Below are 16,635 nucleotides of genomic sequence, written 5' to 3'. Positions count from 1 at the left end.
AGCGGACAAGAAAATGGATGGATGAAATGGAGAAGAAAAAAAAATCCTAAAAAAGTAAAGATACTGGAGACTTGGCCTTTGGTCCACCCATTCCTGGGACATGTGAGACTTTACCCAGGGACTCATGACACTCAACAATGCAGCATATTGAACATCATGTAAATACGTTTGTATTTCTGAGAATTTCTTTATTCAAATTGTTATGAATCAAAAGCAAATGGAAAAAATGTGTGTAGAAAAAGTTTAGTTGAGATGTTGCTTTGGTTTAGTTTCTATAAATGCAAAGAGGTGATGGAGACTCAGACAAGACACCCTTTTAAACGTCAATGGGTCTTTGAATATGATTTAAAATTTTATCACAGATGAATGCATAAAATGATCAGAACTGCACCTGCTAAACTTCTGCTGTGACGACCCTGAACGCATCGGACCATCATTCATTTAGTTACTGCAAAACATTTATTAAAAAAAAGTATAATTCAAACTTTGAATTTTATCAGAAGTTTCAGCGTTCTTACGATGACAAAAAAGGAAAAGTTTAGGAGATTTTCTCATAGAAATGGGTCTGTGTTTTTAACTTTTGACAAGCCTTGTCAACATATTAAACACGGATCAATCATGAAGGTTGTCGTCTGTGTTTTGAACGTTTTGTTTTAGAAAGGTTTAGGAGCATTTTCTTAAAAGCTGCACAAAAGCAGCATTTTTAATTAAACTGAATCATTTGTGCAAAATCCGTTATCAATTTAAAACAAAAATAGAATAAGTATGAAATAAGGAGGATCTTCAGGCTGATCCGAATCGGAAATCTTAGAGTCTTTCTGAGAAATTAGAGTGCAGAAAGGTCAGGAAAAGGTGACCTAAGGAGGAAAAAGGGAATTACCAAAGCTCTGGGGAAATGAGGATAAATTGGCTGGTTCAGGAAGATAAGGAGCTCTGGCTCCTCGCTGGGTCTCCTCTTGATCTCCATGGTGGCGGTCATCAGACCACGTGGTGCTGGTTGTTTTTCTTTCCTGCTTGGAGGAAAGTGAGACTGTAAAGATGAAGCTCCTTTCACAAGTTTACTATAGTGTTACTGAGAAGGTAATGAGTGTGCAGCCTCAGAGGTGTGAGATGATCCTCTCTGTAATCTGGACATCTGCTCCATCTCAGCCTCCGTGAAAAAGATTCATGTAGTTCAGTTGTTGCGTTTGCATCCATGTGTGTCTGAGTGGAGTTGTAAAAAAGGAAATTTGTCCTGGGTTGGCGGGCAGTGTTGCATTGTGGGACCCAGGTGTGGCAGCTAATGCAGACAGGATCGGATTCAGAAGATCGGACAGATATGCTCCTGAAAGTGGCTGCAGCACCTGCGGCTCTTCGCTCAGAGCGTTAGCAGTTCAGACGCTGGAAGTGAAGGCCTCTGGGGGTTTACAACAAAGAGGGGAACGCCTGTATAATTCAAAATGTACTGTTTTTGCATCAAAAGGCTATAAAATCGGCAGTTTCTTTCAATCGAGTATATCTATAAAACTTAATTGGTATACAAAGACTCATATTTACTGATGTTTATTTGCATTCTTTGAATGACAGAAATCCCATCAGGTCAGCACCCACCGTGGGCCCTCGTGATGCTTTATTTTAATTAATTAGCCAGATTTCCCCGGTCTGCATCAGGGTAAAGCTTCTGTAGATTCTCCTACAGGACTCTCAATCACTCATTGAAACTGCTGATTGGTTCCTGAAAAGCACAGCATCTTTGTGGTCCAAGTAAACCAGTCTCAGTTTGAACTGTGAAGCATGAAGCCCTGGCCCCAGACAGGACAACAAAAAAAAAAAACAAGAAATTGTTCCCTCAAATTAATAATTTGGGGCCATGAACAAGTATTTTGTGCACACAAATGAGCATTATGTGGTTAAGATTATTTATTCTGGGGGCATAAATTACTACTTGGAGGCCACAAATTACTATTCTGTGCACACAAATTAGTAATTTAATTTGTGTGCACCAGTTAATCTATTTTACTACTAGCTTGTGCGTGCAAAATGCTAATACCTACTCACAAAAAGCTAACTAGTTCCCACAAAATACTAGCTTTTCTGCACAAAGTTCTAGCTTGTGTGCAGAAAATGCTAATACGTAACCACAAAATGCTAACTTGTGCCCACAAAATATTAGCTTGTCCGTACAAAATGCTTACACCTACCCACAAAAAGCTAACTAGTTCCCCAAAATTTCTAGCAGTTCCACACAAATGTCTAGCTTGTGTGCACAAAATGCTAATACCCACAAAATGATAACTCGTGTATACAGAATCCTAATACATATCCTCAACATACTAGCTTGTGCGCACAAAATGCTAATACGTACTTACAAAATGCTAAGTAGTACCCACAAAATACTAGCTTGTCCACACAAAGTACTAGCATGTGTGCACAAAATGCTAATACGTAGCCACAAAATGCTATATTTTCCCACAAAATATTAGGTTGTGCAAGTAAAGTATTAATGCGTACCCACAAAATGCTAACTTGTGCCAACAAAATACTAGCTTAAGAGCACAAAATGCTAATACATACCCACAGAATGCTAACGTGTGTCCAAAAAATACTAGCTTGTGCACAAAAAAGGCTAATATGGACCCACAAAATGCTAATACATACCCACAAAATGCTAACTTGTGCCCATAAAACACTAGCTTGTCCGCACAAATTAGTTTTTGTAGCGTTTCAGTGTCTTCTATTAGTAATTGAAATACTAGTTTTTGTCCACTAAATGCTAGCTTATGCGCACAAAATACTAATTTGTGGCAACAAATTATTACTGTATTTTGAGGAGACCATTTTTTGTTTCTTTTTCTGAATGTCACGATCAGGAATCTATAGTGAAGAGAAGTCTTGGAGCTGGTAGGTCTACAGGGCCAGGAGCAGCAAGGAAAGCATTGGTAAGACTTTAGAAAAACGACAGAAGCTTAATGAACCAGCAAACACTGGACTAGAAGGACTAGACTCAGGAAGGTGATATAGACTAATGAATCCCAATTTGAAGTATTCTGTTTGTAACCCGTCAAAAAAGTGAAAGACTGGCTCCACAGTGTGTGACGCCACTTGTCAAAACCTAAAGGAGGAAGTGTGATGATACGGGTCTGTTTTGCTGGATCCAGGGTCGGTGACTTGTGACTTAGAGACGCCCTAAACAAACACAGACACTACAGCATTCTGCAGCAACATGCAGTTGCCTCTGGTATGTGCCTTGGAGGTCAGGGTTCATCCTACATCAAGGTGATGACCCGAAACAGAAACCCAAGCTCTGCCAGAACCGTCTGAGGAATAAACAAGAAGATGATATCTTGAGAACACGGGGTGGACAGTTGTTTATTTTTACAATTTTTTCATTTCAGATCTCTTCATTTCTAGATCTTCTGTTTTAGTTCTGAAAATGTTGAAATGATCCGTTAAAGAACAGAGACGACACTATGTTTCTGATCTCTTTCTTTCCAACTAATTTGAATCCTTTTGACTCCCCCGGCTCTGTGCTCAGAACAACTGCTGCACAGTCCCACCTAAATCTAGAGTTGTGACATAGTGTTGCGTTTGCAGGACCATGGAGTCGGTGTGTTACAGACGATGAGGAGCAAGAACGAGAACGTTTCTGTGAGCACTATGCTTCTGGTTTATGAATCTGTTCAGCCGTCACGTGACCCCGTCGACATCGGAGAACTGTTTCAGCAGATGAACCGTAGAACTGCAGCCTGACAGCTGAAACCTTGGAGAGCAGACCTTGGTTTCTCCTCTGAGCTTCCAACATGTTCTTTCCTGGTTCTCCCTCCCTGCTGTCCATAAAAATCTGTCCATCTCTTCCTGTCCGTGCTGACAGACGGCGCCTCCTGTGCAGTTTAGCAGTTATTACACGCTCTGAAACACAGTGAGTCAGAGATACGGACTGATGGAGGATGTTAGGCCGATTAAACGCTGCAGCAGGAGGAGGCTGTGCAGGGGAGCATGTGTTTAGGAGAGAGCAGATTAACAACGTTGGAGTTGCGACAGACCTCAACCAGTGCCGAAACGTCACGTGACCACCTCACCCGTCTTCTGATCTTTTGACACATAAACCTAAGAGAAGTCAGAGTAGAAGCCCTTAAAGATCCACTCTGCTGAAAACTGTGTTTCTAACATGTTTTCGTGGCATTTTTCTGATTAATATATATATATATATATATATATATTTAAGATTAAAATTGCGTTTATTCTTTATTCCAGTAGCGGTCTGTGCATTTCAGAGCTTTCAGTCTTTCTCTGCCAAAACCATCCTCATTAATATTAACTATTTAATGTTTCTAACACCATCCTGTCATATAAGAATATTATTATATGGGAGCACTGACTGTATGAGTGTAAGGCAGACGTTCATGAATTTGGTAGCAAGTGAGGGCTAAAATCTGATTGTTTTTTTTCACGTGAAAAAAAAAACAGTCTGACAGGGCTGTGATAGAGGCATAATCATATTTCAAAGTCCAATGGAAACACTTTTAGACTAGATTCAAAGATAATCGGAGTGTGACTTTAACATAGCAGAATGATGGAGTCTGGCGATACGATACATATCCTGATACATGTCTCATGATATGTATCGCAATATATCTCAAGACTGTGACAAGTGCTATGCATTTTTATATAATACTAGTAGCAAAGTGGCACAGAGTTATTTAGTTGTACATGTCTTTTAACCAAGAGGCAGACTGAACATTTAACACAAGATCTCACTAGATCTTTTTGTTTTTTTGGTCATAGTTTAGGTGGAAAACAAAAGTAAGGACGCATCATAAATATTTAATTAAATATTCCTATGTCATCATTTTAAATTGATACAAGTATCGAAAATTGAAATATCGTGATATCGATTTTTCCCTTCACCCCTATTTGGTATGCTGACAACCCTAAAGTGACACCAACACTGAAAGCATCACACCTTCTTTGAGTTTTTATTCCTAAACTAGAGTTAAGGGTAAACATAAAGAGATTAAGAATCATCACATTAAACTGAAAACACTTTAGAGGCGTTCAAAAGTCAATTAAACAGTCTCTGATCTGTGAAACCTTTCTTTCTACAGGAACCTTGTTCGGGTTTTACTGAAACCAATTGTGTGTCAGTGAAAGCTGTGCATACGAAGCCCAATGAGACAACTGTGTTGGGCTATATAAACAAAATTGAATTGAATACAACTATAAATGAAATCAGAAAATCTGAATTTACTTTTTTTAACTTGATAAAATTGTCTTGTGACTTTGCCTACACACTTTCCTGTGTGAGACTGGATACATTTTACTCCCGTTTCAGAAAGCTGCTGCTGCTGTTGCTGCTGCAGAGGCAGAATTCACATCAATGCAGCAGTAAATGCATATGTGGGTCATCCACGCCGCAGTTACCAAACCAACCTCGCTGATTGCATCATGAAAAATGCAGGAAAAGATTGAAATGCTCAGTTTGGTACATATAAATAAAAAAACTCAGGTCGTTTTGACAAAGAATTAAACTCATCAGCTTTCATTTTTTACAGGTAAAAAGAAGGAAGGAAATATTTTTATCTTCTCTGAAACTGAAAGAATGAATAGATGAATGAACTGGAAATTGATGGATAACAGATGTGTGGATGGAGGAGAGATGCTCTACTGATGGATGGATGGATACCGGCTCGATGGCGTTCCCTTAGTGTAGGACTGGCATGCAGAAAACCTGGGTTAGCTTCTCAGAGGGCGCAATTAGCTGAATCCAGTGTGGGTCTTTAGGCAAGACCCTTCACTCTGCTGCCTAGCTATGTAGCCGCAAAGGGGCCCAGGTCTAGGTCTGATTCGCTGTGGTGACCCCAGATGGGATGTGCCAAAAGTGGTGAACAATGACAGGAGGATGGATGGACAGTTGATGGACGGGTATGTAACAGGATGGATGGATGGATGGATGAGTGATAGATGGAAAGGAATGTGGACAGATGGTTGATTCATGGATGGACAGATCAGATGGTTCTTAGATAGGTAGATGGCTGGATGTTTAGAGATGGATAAATGATGGACAGATAGATGGATGGATGTATGAATGATGGATAGATGGATTGATGGTTAACAGATGCATGGATGATGGATGGGTGGATGTATGAATGGATAGTTGATAGATGGATGAATAAATGGTTGATGGATAGATTGTTGAGAGATAGACAGACGTATGGATGGTCAGATAAATTGATGCATGTTTAGATGTTGGATAGTGATCATCAGTGTATGTTTTTATGCATGTTGGGCTGTGTGGTGAGTAATCACTTCTGCTGGATTCCCTCAGGCAGGTATTCATTTGCCAATGAAGAACAGCCCCCCCCACACACACATAAACACCAACTCCTTCCTCCTTCTCTAATATGATGCAGAACCTGCAGATAGAAACAGTCATGGATTTATAGGAGCATGAATGATGCATGGGCCTGCAGGCGCTCTCTGGTCATGTGACCAGGACCTGCCTGTTGGGTCGGAATGTCACTCTGAGCATGAAGCTGTCAAACACACACAGTGTGGAAAGTCTGTTGACTTATATTTTTCTCTGAGGATCAACAAAAACCAGACCTGTGTTTTGACAACAGGAGGCTAAAATGGTTATAATCAATGTGGACTCAAATGTGACCTGTCCTCACGCGTGGTCCCCAGGAGCATCACCGTTTGTCACAGTGAACGGTTTCTGTAACATTTATAAATGTGCAGAAAGAGCAGCAGAAGCGGCAGGCAAGAACAGATGAAAATAGTGACACAGCTGCTGTTTGTGTCGACCTGCTTTCCTCCCGTTCTTCATCTGTGGGTGTCTGACTCATCCTCAGCTCCTCTTTTAAAACAGGTTCTTAAATAGCTGTTGTGAAGCTGTGGAGAGGGGGTGGGGGGTGGGGTGAGGATGGCTTTTTTTATTTGGCTCGAACTATCCAGTTTTTTTCCGTTTTTTCAACTGATATTCACATTTCTGTAAGGAAGAAACTCGTTTAATTGAAGGAGACGTCAGATCTGAAACTATGAAGTTGAGGCTGGGTGACTTATAATTCTCTCTGGTTGTTTTAGCCCCCATGACTGCTCTTTGAGAGGAGGAAGAGATTCCAAAGTCTCTAAAAACAGCTAAAGAAGTTTCTGAATGTCTTACTTTGTCTATTTGAACAGGAGCCTCTTGAGTTGTCTGTCATCTGTCGCTAAGTTTGATAATCCCCTTTACTCCAAATACGAACCGGTCAACTAAATATAAATTTGAGTAAGTGAATTATCCCAACAATGATTGCAAAGACTTCTTCTCGTTGCTTTGCCCCGCCCTCGTAATTCTTTGCCAACGATTGAAGAGATCCTTAATCACGTGGTTTGGTTTATAAGCTTTAGTTTGACATAGACATGTCAGGTTAAAAGGCAGTCTGAATACAGACCAAGTACCACATCTGCTACAATCCGGACCTTGTCCCAACCAGACTTTTCCAGTCTGAAAAAGTCACAACTGCCCTTACGAATGGATACGGGCACATTTTTTACAGGCAAAAATCTGCAAACCTGTTTGGGGCATGTAAGTGGAAATATCAAGACCGTAGAACATTCAATTTTTTCTACGGGTATGCTGCGGGTGACAGGTATAGAAAACATTTACAGTAAGCAGCGCATAGGGATATATCACGGTAAAGTGGGTGAGATGTAGGCATGTCTTATGTATTTTTCATTTTTTCAACCCCCAAAATTCTTCAGACTGCAATAGAGGCCAGTTAGTGGTGTTCATGTGACAAGTTCGCACTACTTGCGTGCAGCAGTTAGAATTTAGGATGAAAAAATTAGACAATCACAGTGTAGTTTATGTGGACATCTTACAGGCTTACATATTACCTGCACATCAGCTCCTGTTGGGGATGCAGACAGAATATCAGGGAGGCAAGTTTGGGTATACTGAGAGGTTGGGGTGTAAAATCCTCCTAAGCCCCTAAAAAGTCAGACTCCAATGAAAATGATGTTTTTTGAGTTTTTAACATGTATGTGTGGCATTTTTCTTATGAAAGAAAACAAATGTAATAAGAAATCATTTCATTTTTGCATTTACGAGTATTTCTCCTTTTAAATCTCTCTCAATCAAACTGTCGCAGACAGACTCTGTTTGAATTATTGATCTTCTTTACTTCACAACAGCTCTGCTGCACATGCACTAAACCCCTCATCTGGTCCAGCTAGAGTGTCTAGTTCAGGTTTGCATGGCGTCACGTTTGGGGGGACATTGCCGCACCTTGCCCATCCCTAGATCCAGCCTTACTGCACATCCCATGTGTGCAGCATTTGCGCATGGTCAGTAAGGGAACAGTGGGTGCACCTTACTACTGACTCAAGTACTTGTACATCATAAGTACGTGTGACTTAAGGTGTATTCAGTTCTGTTAATTTGTTTTTCGTATCGAGTCCTAAACTTTGCGTTTGGTCTGTATTCAGGCTGCCGTCAACCAGACTTTCCAGCTCCAGAACAAAACTTGTAAAAAAAAAAACAAAAACACGTGACTAAAGGTCTCTTCTCTCATTGGTCAGGAATTATGAACCGGCATCACCTGTACTGGTCAATGCCTATATACAGGCAAAGGAAGCTAAGGCTTAAACATTAATTTGTCACGCTGTCATGATGTAGCCAGATGCCAAGTTTCTGTTTGACCCTCCTTACTTGCTGTCCTCCTTCCCTACTCAGCCTCATCGTCTTTATCTAAGCTGTGTTTAAGTCTCAGCTCCGCTCTGCTTCCCTGCTGGTTGGGAGCTGCTCAGTCTCCACGCTCCAGCATGAAGCTCATGTTTTTGTCCTTGCCTGTTTTTTGACCTTGCTACACTTCACCACCTCAGGACAGGCCCAATCCCTGACCCAGTTACGCATCGGGATTCTAAATCAACCCCAGCCCTGACCCGGCTGTGTTTGAGGATCTCAAGCTAATATCCCGGGATAGTCTCTCAGACTGACTTTCCTGTCATTCTGTCCTGTATAATGGGGCACCATTAACTCAATAATTCACATTAATCTCTGTAGATCCCAAACCTTAAGATGCACATCAACATCACTGCACTTTCACATTCAAACACAGTATTTATACAACTTTTTAGAACAGATGTGCTTACAGATTCATCAACATCAGCCAACAGATGAATTATTCCTTTAATTTGTCACATAAATGACAAAGGATTATTTAATTCTGTAGGACATAGAGAAAAACATCAATAATGCAGCGCAGAAGAACTGTGTACAACAGATGATTAAAATAGAAGTATACTTCCTGAATCAATAGTCCAGTCCTCACAGACTCTCCCGTTTCACCACAGTTTCATTATCTGCTCATGTTTCTGCAGTTAGTGGAAGGAAGGTTTGTTTTCATTAGGAGACAATCGAGACGCTCTGATATCAGCTCTAATGTCAGCTCTGATGTCAGCTCTGAACTCAGCTCTGAAATCAGCATGAAAGGGCGGAACGGTTGTGTTTATTTCACCACAGCAGCCTGATGAAGGATGCGTATGAGCCAGAAAAAGGCAGTTAAGGCACAAACGCGGACGCCTGAACGTTGATGCTTTCACGCATGTCTTCCTCTCTTCCTTTTTTTATGGAGCTTTTGTTGATGACTCCCTCTCATTTTCTTCTTTAACTTTTCCTTTTATTTTCATCTCTGCCGGCACTAACGACTAATTAACTTTCACAAGCCTCACAGCTCAGACCGAATCCCGGGGGAAAGCAGCTACATGCAATATTTAATCACACTGTGTGTGTGTGTGTGCAGAAACGCTTGCACTGATCACAGCGTGCGCCGGAAACAGCCACGCCCACATTACAGAGGGTTATTGTAGAGTCGAAATGCAACATATTGATTTTTTCTTTCATCTTCAGGAAGCGTCACCATGACAACGGAGATGCAGGAGATTGCCATTACGGAGGAGAAGCCTTTACTCACGGGTCAGGCCGACGCAGCCAAGGTCAGAGATGCTGCAGCGCACACACGGATCATGCACGTGAATGTGCACACACATGCACACCATGGATGTGAATTAGCAAAACCTATTCATATTTATGTGGATACTTGTACACATAAAGGTACACAAAAATGTGCATAAGCACTCAAATTTAGACACTCATTGTCACTCATTGTCACTCACTCATGTCAGTGTGTACACATGTGCACACAAATTTACACACACTCTTTACATAAATGTATCCACACAAGTTCACAAATATTTTAAAGAAATTTGGACGTTCAAGCTCATAAATCTTTACACAAATTCTCACACATGCACGCAAAAATGTGGAGACATGTTCATGTAAATGTGAGCAACAAATGTTGATAAACACAACATAAATTTGGACAATTGTACATGTGAATGTGAACACGCATCCACAAATGTGCACACAAATGTCTACTAACATGCACATAAATTTCCACTCACATGCACACAGCTAAGCAAACAAATGTGCACATACATGCCCGCAAAGGTGCACACAAAAGTCCACACACTTGAACACAAAGGAGCACACACTTCCACACAACTAACCCAACACAAAAATGCACAGCTTGGGATGCAAATGTGCACGTATTTGCACACAATTGAGCACACAAAAGTGCACACACATGCATGCAAATGTGCACGCAGATATGCACGGAAATGCACACGAATGTCCACACACAGGGATACAACTAGGCACGCACTTGCACTCAACTGGGCACAGAACTTTGCACACATATGCAGACAACTGTTTACACAAATATCCAGACACATGCGCACAACATGCACAGAAATTTCCACACAACCAGCTACACAAATATGCACATGCCCACAAATGTTCACACGCTTGCACACAACTGAGCACACACAAAAATGCAAACACATGCACACAAATGTCCACACTCATGCGCACAACTTGGCATGCAAATGTGCACACATTTACACACAACTGAGCACAAAAAGTGCACACGCATGCCTACAACTGGTCTTGCAAATGTCCACTCACATGCACACAACTAGGCACACACAAAAATGCATGCGCATGCATGCAAAGGTGCACACAAATGTCCACACACTTGCACACAACTGTGCACACAAATGGAAACCAATGTCCACACAGATGCACACAACTTTGTGCACAAATGTGGACACACATCCACACAACTGGTAACAAAAGTGGACACACATGCACACAAGTGGATACACAAATGTGCACACACACAGACAACTGTGCACACACACGCACACAAATGTGCACACACATCCACACAACTGTGCACACACGTACACGCAACTGTGCACACACATGCACACAACTGGCAACAAAAGTGAACACACATGCTCACTGCTAGGAACACAAATGTACACATACACACAGCTGTACGAACAAATGTGCACAGAAATGTCCACACACATACACACACACACACAACTGTGCACATGCATGCATGTGAATTGACCAAAACAGTTTCCATAAACATGGACTCCTGAATCTTAAATGTGCACACACATGCACACAAATGTACTCAAACCCTTTTGCATGAATGTGGATTCTGGTGCACGAGGATGTTGACACTCGTGCACAGACTCTGTCAGACTTCATACTAAAGCTCAGCTTCCACTCAGGTTTAAGTAGCAGATGAAGATTTCTCACATGATCAGAAATGAAAAACATCTGCAGAGACAGAAAAAGAAGCTCCAACGATCGTGGTGTTTTCTTGTGTGTCTTCCGCGCGCGTGAATGTGAGGTTTTGCTCCTCTGAGTCTGAGCACATTATACATGTGACAACACGGGTTACAGGCGCTCGTGTGGGAGCTGAGAGGGTTCTCGCATAGCTGCAGCGTTGGCTCATTTCTGCCGGGTTGACGTCAAAGCCTTCAGGGAACTGGGAGCAGATCTTCGCTCTGCTGCGCTGATGCTTGCCTGCAGAAGCAGAGGAGCAGCTTCTGCCTCTCTGCTGACACCCGGTGGGGACAGAGAGTAATGCAGCGTTCACATAAAAACAACGCAGATTTCCAAAGTTGTCCTCGTTAAAGTGGAAGCAGCAGAATGTGTGTTCTCTGTTCTTGCTAGTGTTCTCATCCTAAAAGGCTCCTCAAACTATAGATGTGGCTCACAGAGTTCACACATCTCTGTTTACTGCCAGTTCTTAGTCTGACAGCTTGGTTTATGGCATATTTTCATCCTTCAGACTTCGTTAGGGCTGAGGCTTTTCAGAGGAAACATTCTGCCAAAAGGAATGTTTCTGCATCTTATGCAGTATAAAATTCTGACTAGTCCTTACTGTGACCTCACCTCTCTCCTTTCACTTAGTATTTTATTTTAAACTTGTTTTAATAACCTCAAACATTTGCTAAATGTCGTATATTTATCCCTCCTGTATGAGACTATTGTCTTTTATCACTTTTCTGTAGATTTGTTTGCTTTCATCTCTCCTTTTTCTCTCTTTTTACTGTCAACAAGAGCTGAGATTATTGATCTGTGAGCCTTTTGGGTATACATTTAAAAATGGAAATAAAAAATAGGTTAATTTAAGAAAGTTAAGAGAGGAAATCAGGTCACACAGTTTTGCATCCTCACACAAACGCTGCATGCCTCAATGATCCGAACCTCCAGGACTCCTTCTCCTCACCCTCCCACTTCCTCTCAGAAAACCAAGCGGCTCTAATTTCCTGAGAGCTTGTCATGCCAGCAGCTCATTATTTGGTTTTATGGATTCGGTGCTGCAGATGAACATGAAGGACCCAGCATGAGGAGGCTCTCTGCTGCGCCTGTCCTGCCTCTGTGGGTGTCAATTAGGAGCCAACGACTCAAAAAAAATCAAGAAGACAATTAGACTTTTAGAAGATTCTGCTGGGTCACACAGATAAAAAAGGGTGTTTCATGAATACATGGAAACCTATAAGTTCAATTGACCGTGGTCCACTTCAGTGTGATTCTCTAAACAAATTTCTGTGATCTTTCTGACAGGATGCTGTGGAGCTGGCTGCTAGGATACTCCTGGACCAAGGACAGGTGAGGCTTCAATAAAGCACAAAATTAGGGTGAAGAATGGTAGAAAAAGCACTCATAGCTTGATTGTTTTCCTTTTGTGTGGCACCTTGAGAGAACTTCAGAAATTATAATAAATATAATGTTTTCTTATGTAGATTGAGTCATATTCACTTGGTCCTTAATCCTTAAAAAGTACCAGCAAGAACCTTATGTCAATAATTCATCACATAGTGCTTCTCCCAGTTAGTTGTAAATTAACGTGACATAAATAAAAACATTTTATTAATAAAATTTCAAACTTTCTAATTCAAGAATGCTCCATCAATCAAAGAAAATCCTTTCTTGGAAAGTAATGTCCAAAGTCCCGCAAAATTTTTTGAAACTCAGATAAGATTGAGTGAAAGTGTTGTGTTTTTGTAGGAACACACTGTTGAGACCCCCCATGGAGTCCTGCACGTGACCCTCCATGGCTCACGGACCAGCCGCAGGCCCGCCATCCTCACCTTCCACGACGTGGGTCTGGACAGTGAGTGCCCCCTCCCTCCCTCTGCATTTTTGTTTCTTGCGTTCTGTCAGAGTTCCGTTGGTTTTACTCTCTCTTCCTCTCTGACAGGTAAGAGCTGCTTCTCCCCTCTCTTCAAGTTCGAGGAGATGCAGGAGATTGTCAAGAACTTCACCCTGATTCACATCGACGCTCCGGGGCAAGAGGAGGGGGCGCCTGCTTACCCCCCAGGGTATGTTATGTAAAGAATCTTTTGTCCGGACGTAACCTTTGTTAATCTCTCAGAAAGAGAAATCATTTCCTGTTGGAGCCTAAAAGTAATCTCCTCTAAAAATACTCCTCATCTCTGCATCTTCCTCTTTGCCACACTCTAATGCCCTCGTATAAAAGTTTAAATGAAACGCAGTCCCCCTCCCTCTCATCTTACTTTAAGATTAACACATCCACAGCTCTGAAGGATTTTCTGACTCTTATTGTCTTCAGCTCTGAACTTCTGCTTCCGAGTCATAACTTCCAGCAGGCACGAGCATCAGCATCCTAACAGGCACAAAACCAATCTCTCAAGTCTGACTGTAAAGCCATCAAAGGATTTGAGCATCTTTGCTCTTACGCAGGACTTCCTTAGATTTCCTAAGACAATTTTTAAGTCTGAATTTTACTCTTTTTTCTGTCCTTTTAGCCACAAAGCCCCTAAACTCTGCAGGTTATCCTTCTAGAATATTAGGTTCCTAATAGGCAGGTATTGCTGCAAATAAAGAGTCAGTTTGTATGAAAGAATATTTGTCCGCAGATGTTACATTTCGTATCGTTTTTACCTCAGGTGTGTTTTTGTTGCTGCAGGTACCAGTATCCCACAATGGAGACCATAGCAGAGATGATTCCAGCTGTGCTGCAGTTTTTCAAGTAAGGTTATCAAATTTGAAAGAAAAAGTCATTCTGGGTCCAGTATCCCATTGTTCCCATGTAGGGAACAATGCTTGGTTTATATAACCCTATGACATATTTCTGTCCGTATTCATCTGTATGCTGATGACACATATCTGTTGGTATTTGTCTGTCTGCTGATGTCATATTTCTCGACATATTCATCTGTATGCTGATGACATTCTTTTTTACATCTTGTTTCTCTGTTCACACAGCGCTTTCTTCTCTGCAAAGGAACTTCAAAATTGTGTAAAGCACAATGTCTTAAATGGTTTAAAGTCCCACTCCAATCATCTTTTGATCCATTTTTAAAGCGGTCTTTAAATTATGATTTTGCATAAACTGTTCTTTTCTAGGATAGAGTTTCTTCAAGAACACAAGTTGTTCATTAGAAATTTACCTGAGTTTTGGGCAGGACTGTTGACACAGTATGCCCACCCCAAGTTCCCATCACCCATCTGTTGACACACTTGTTGACTGCTAGCTTAAATCCTATCACAGTCACAAACAGGCAGACAGCTGATTCCACATGCAGCAGGTTTATTAGTTCAAACAGGAACTAAGCACAGCTAAAAGTCCACAAGGCTAAATTAGGGTCAGACAGGCAGAGGTCAATCACAAGCTTGGGAGCATCCAAGAAGAGATTAGAGTCCAGGTGAGGGTCAGGACAGGCAGCAAGCAATCAGAGTCAAAGCAGGTTCAGAAACCCGAAGATCAGGTCCAGATAGAAACGCTCAGTAATGCCGGCAGGGTGGCACAAACAGTACTTCGCATTGAGTGAGGCTTTCTGCACCGCTTAAGTGTCCTGTGGGTGATTGCCAAATGAAAGACAGCTGAGCAGCATCCAGGAATGGGGTTTCTGGGAGATGTTGTGGAGTCAGTACTCTGGAGATGGCTTCCGCCGGTGACCAGAGGAGTAGACATAGCGCTGACTCCTGACAGTCGCAGCCTCAACCTAACATTAGCAATGCAACAAAAATGCCAAGCAAAATTGGGGCTATACAACTGTACAAGTCAGATGTCAGCTTGGATGAGGAAAATGAAGACATTCATGGATCTATTAGTAAGTGGATGCATCAGAATGGAATGGAACAGGGAGCTTCTAGATCACAAATAAGCTCTTTTTTAAATAGCATTTATCTCATCTGCTTTTGGTTTACAAGAAATACGCTGAAATGCCATTTAAAGCTAAATTATCTTCATACACAGTATGTCATCATCTGAAAAATGTCACATAAACATGTTAACTGGAATGGGTCTTTAAATATAAGAGAAACCATGTTAGAAATCTTCAAAAAACAAACTTATGCCCAAAAAATGTGTATCAGTTGATTCTTCCTTTTAAACAGAAATCAGATATAAAAAAATGGCTTTTTTATGGTAATAAAACTTTATTGACACAAAACAGCAGCTGGTCAGAAGAACAGCTGAGACGTAGAGTGTTGAAATTAACTTTTAAAGCCCTCCTACACAAACACACTGCTTGATATTCATGACAGCACTGTGCCTCATTTATCTAATCAATCTTGATGCTTAAGCAGGTTTTTACAGTTACAACGTTGCTGAAAATATTTGTCAAAGCCTTTGTTTTAACTGTTGTAGATTTCACAGACGTATCTGCTGTTTCATCATCAGCTATGAATGTAAACAGTTGGCCTTGTCTGGAGTAAATGTCATTGTTGTTGCCTGTTGTGCACTACGAACCAGAGCGGAATCTTAAATAAATGTTTATTGATGATAAAAACATCTAGAGTTTTTTTGTCAGATTATGAGTGGAGAACCTTCACACCCATAGTTCTGTGTGATTCTGTGTTTTCCAGCTTCCGTACCGTAATCGGAGTGGGAGTGGGGGCTGGAGCCTACGTCCTCTCCAAGTTCACAGTGAGATAATTTTTTTCCTTGAACTGATAACTTGTTAAATTGCTAATCAAATGTGGTGGAGTTGAGTTCAGGTCAGACTTCAGTGATGAAAATAAAACAGATTTTCAGAGATGTCCTTCCATTTATCTGTTATCTTCCACTTGTCTGGGCTTTGGTTTGTGGGGGGAGTAGTCGCCATGAGGATTTTCAACCATGAGGATTTCCAAGCCTCCTTGTCCACCTTTTCCAGGAGAACCCTGGAGTGTCCTGGATCTGTGCTGGGGCGTCTTTAGTCCACAATCTGGCAGATTGTTCTGTTTGTAGAAATGAGTTTGTCCTCACTCTGAATACGATCCAAAGTGGTTTGTTGTGT

General features: G+C 41.4%; 1 protein-coding gene across 2 annotated transcripts in view; it reads left to right on the top strand.

Moving 5' to 3' along the window:
- The window catches only part of ndrg2 (NDRG family member 2), a gene marked incomplete at its 5' end in the record, with an annotated part of 39,709 nt that overhangs the window by 13,117 nt on the left and 9,957 nt on the right, over window positions 1-16,635 (top strand). Inside the window, 6 exon segments of one of the 2 annotated variants that reach the window (XM_024287897.1) lie at window positions 9,872-9,957; window positions 12,953-12,997; window positions 13,397-13,502; window positions 13,590-13,710; window positions 14,319-14,381; window positions 16,223-16,283. In XM_024287897.1, the coding sequence (XP_024143665.1) occupies window positions 9,883-9,957; window positions 12,953-12,997; window positions 13,397-13,502; window positions 13,590-13,710; window positions 14,319-14,381; window positions 16,223-16,283 (471 nt within the window). 2 annotated transcript variants of the gene reach the window in all.

The sequence above is a fragment of the Oryzias melastigma genome, linkage group LG18 (assembly GCF_002922805.2).
Source record: "Oryzias melastigma strain HK-1 linkage group LG18, ASM292280v2, whole genome shotgun sequence".
Classification (NCBI taxonomy): domain Eukaryota; kingdom Metazoa; phylum Chordata; class Actinopteri; order Beloniformes; family Adrianichthyidae; genus Oryzias; species Oryzias melastigma.
The sequence above is the reverse complement of the archived record's forward strand: the minus strand, read 5'-3'. Positions and strand labels throughout refer to the sequence as shown.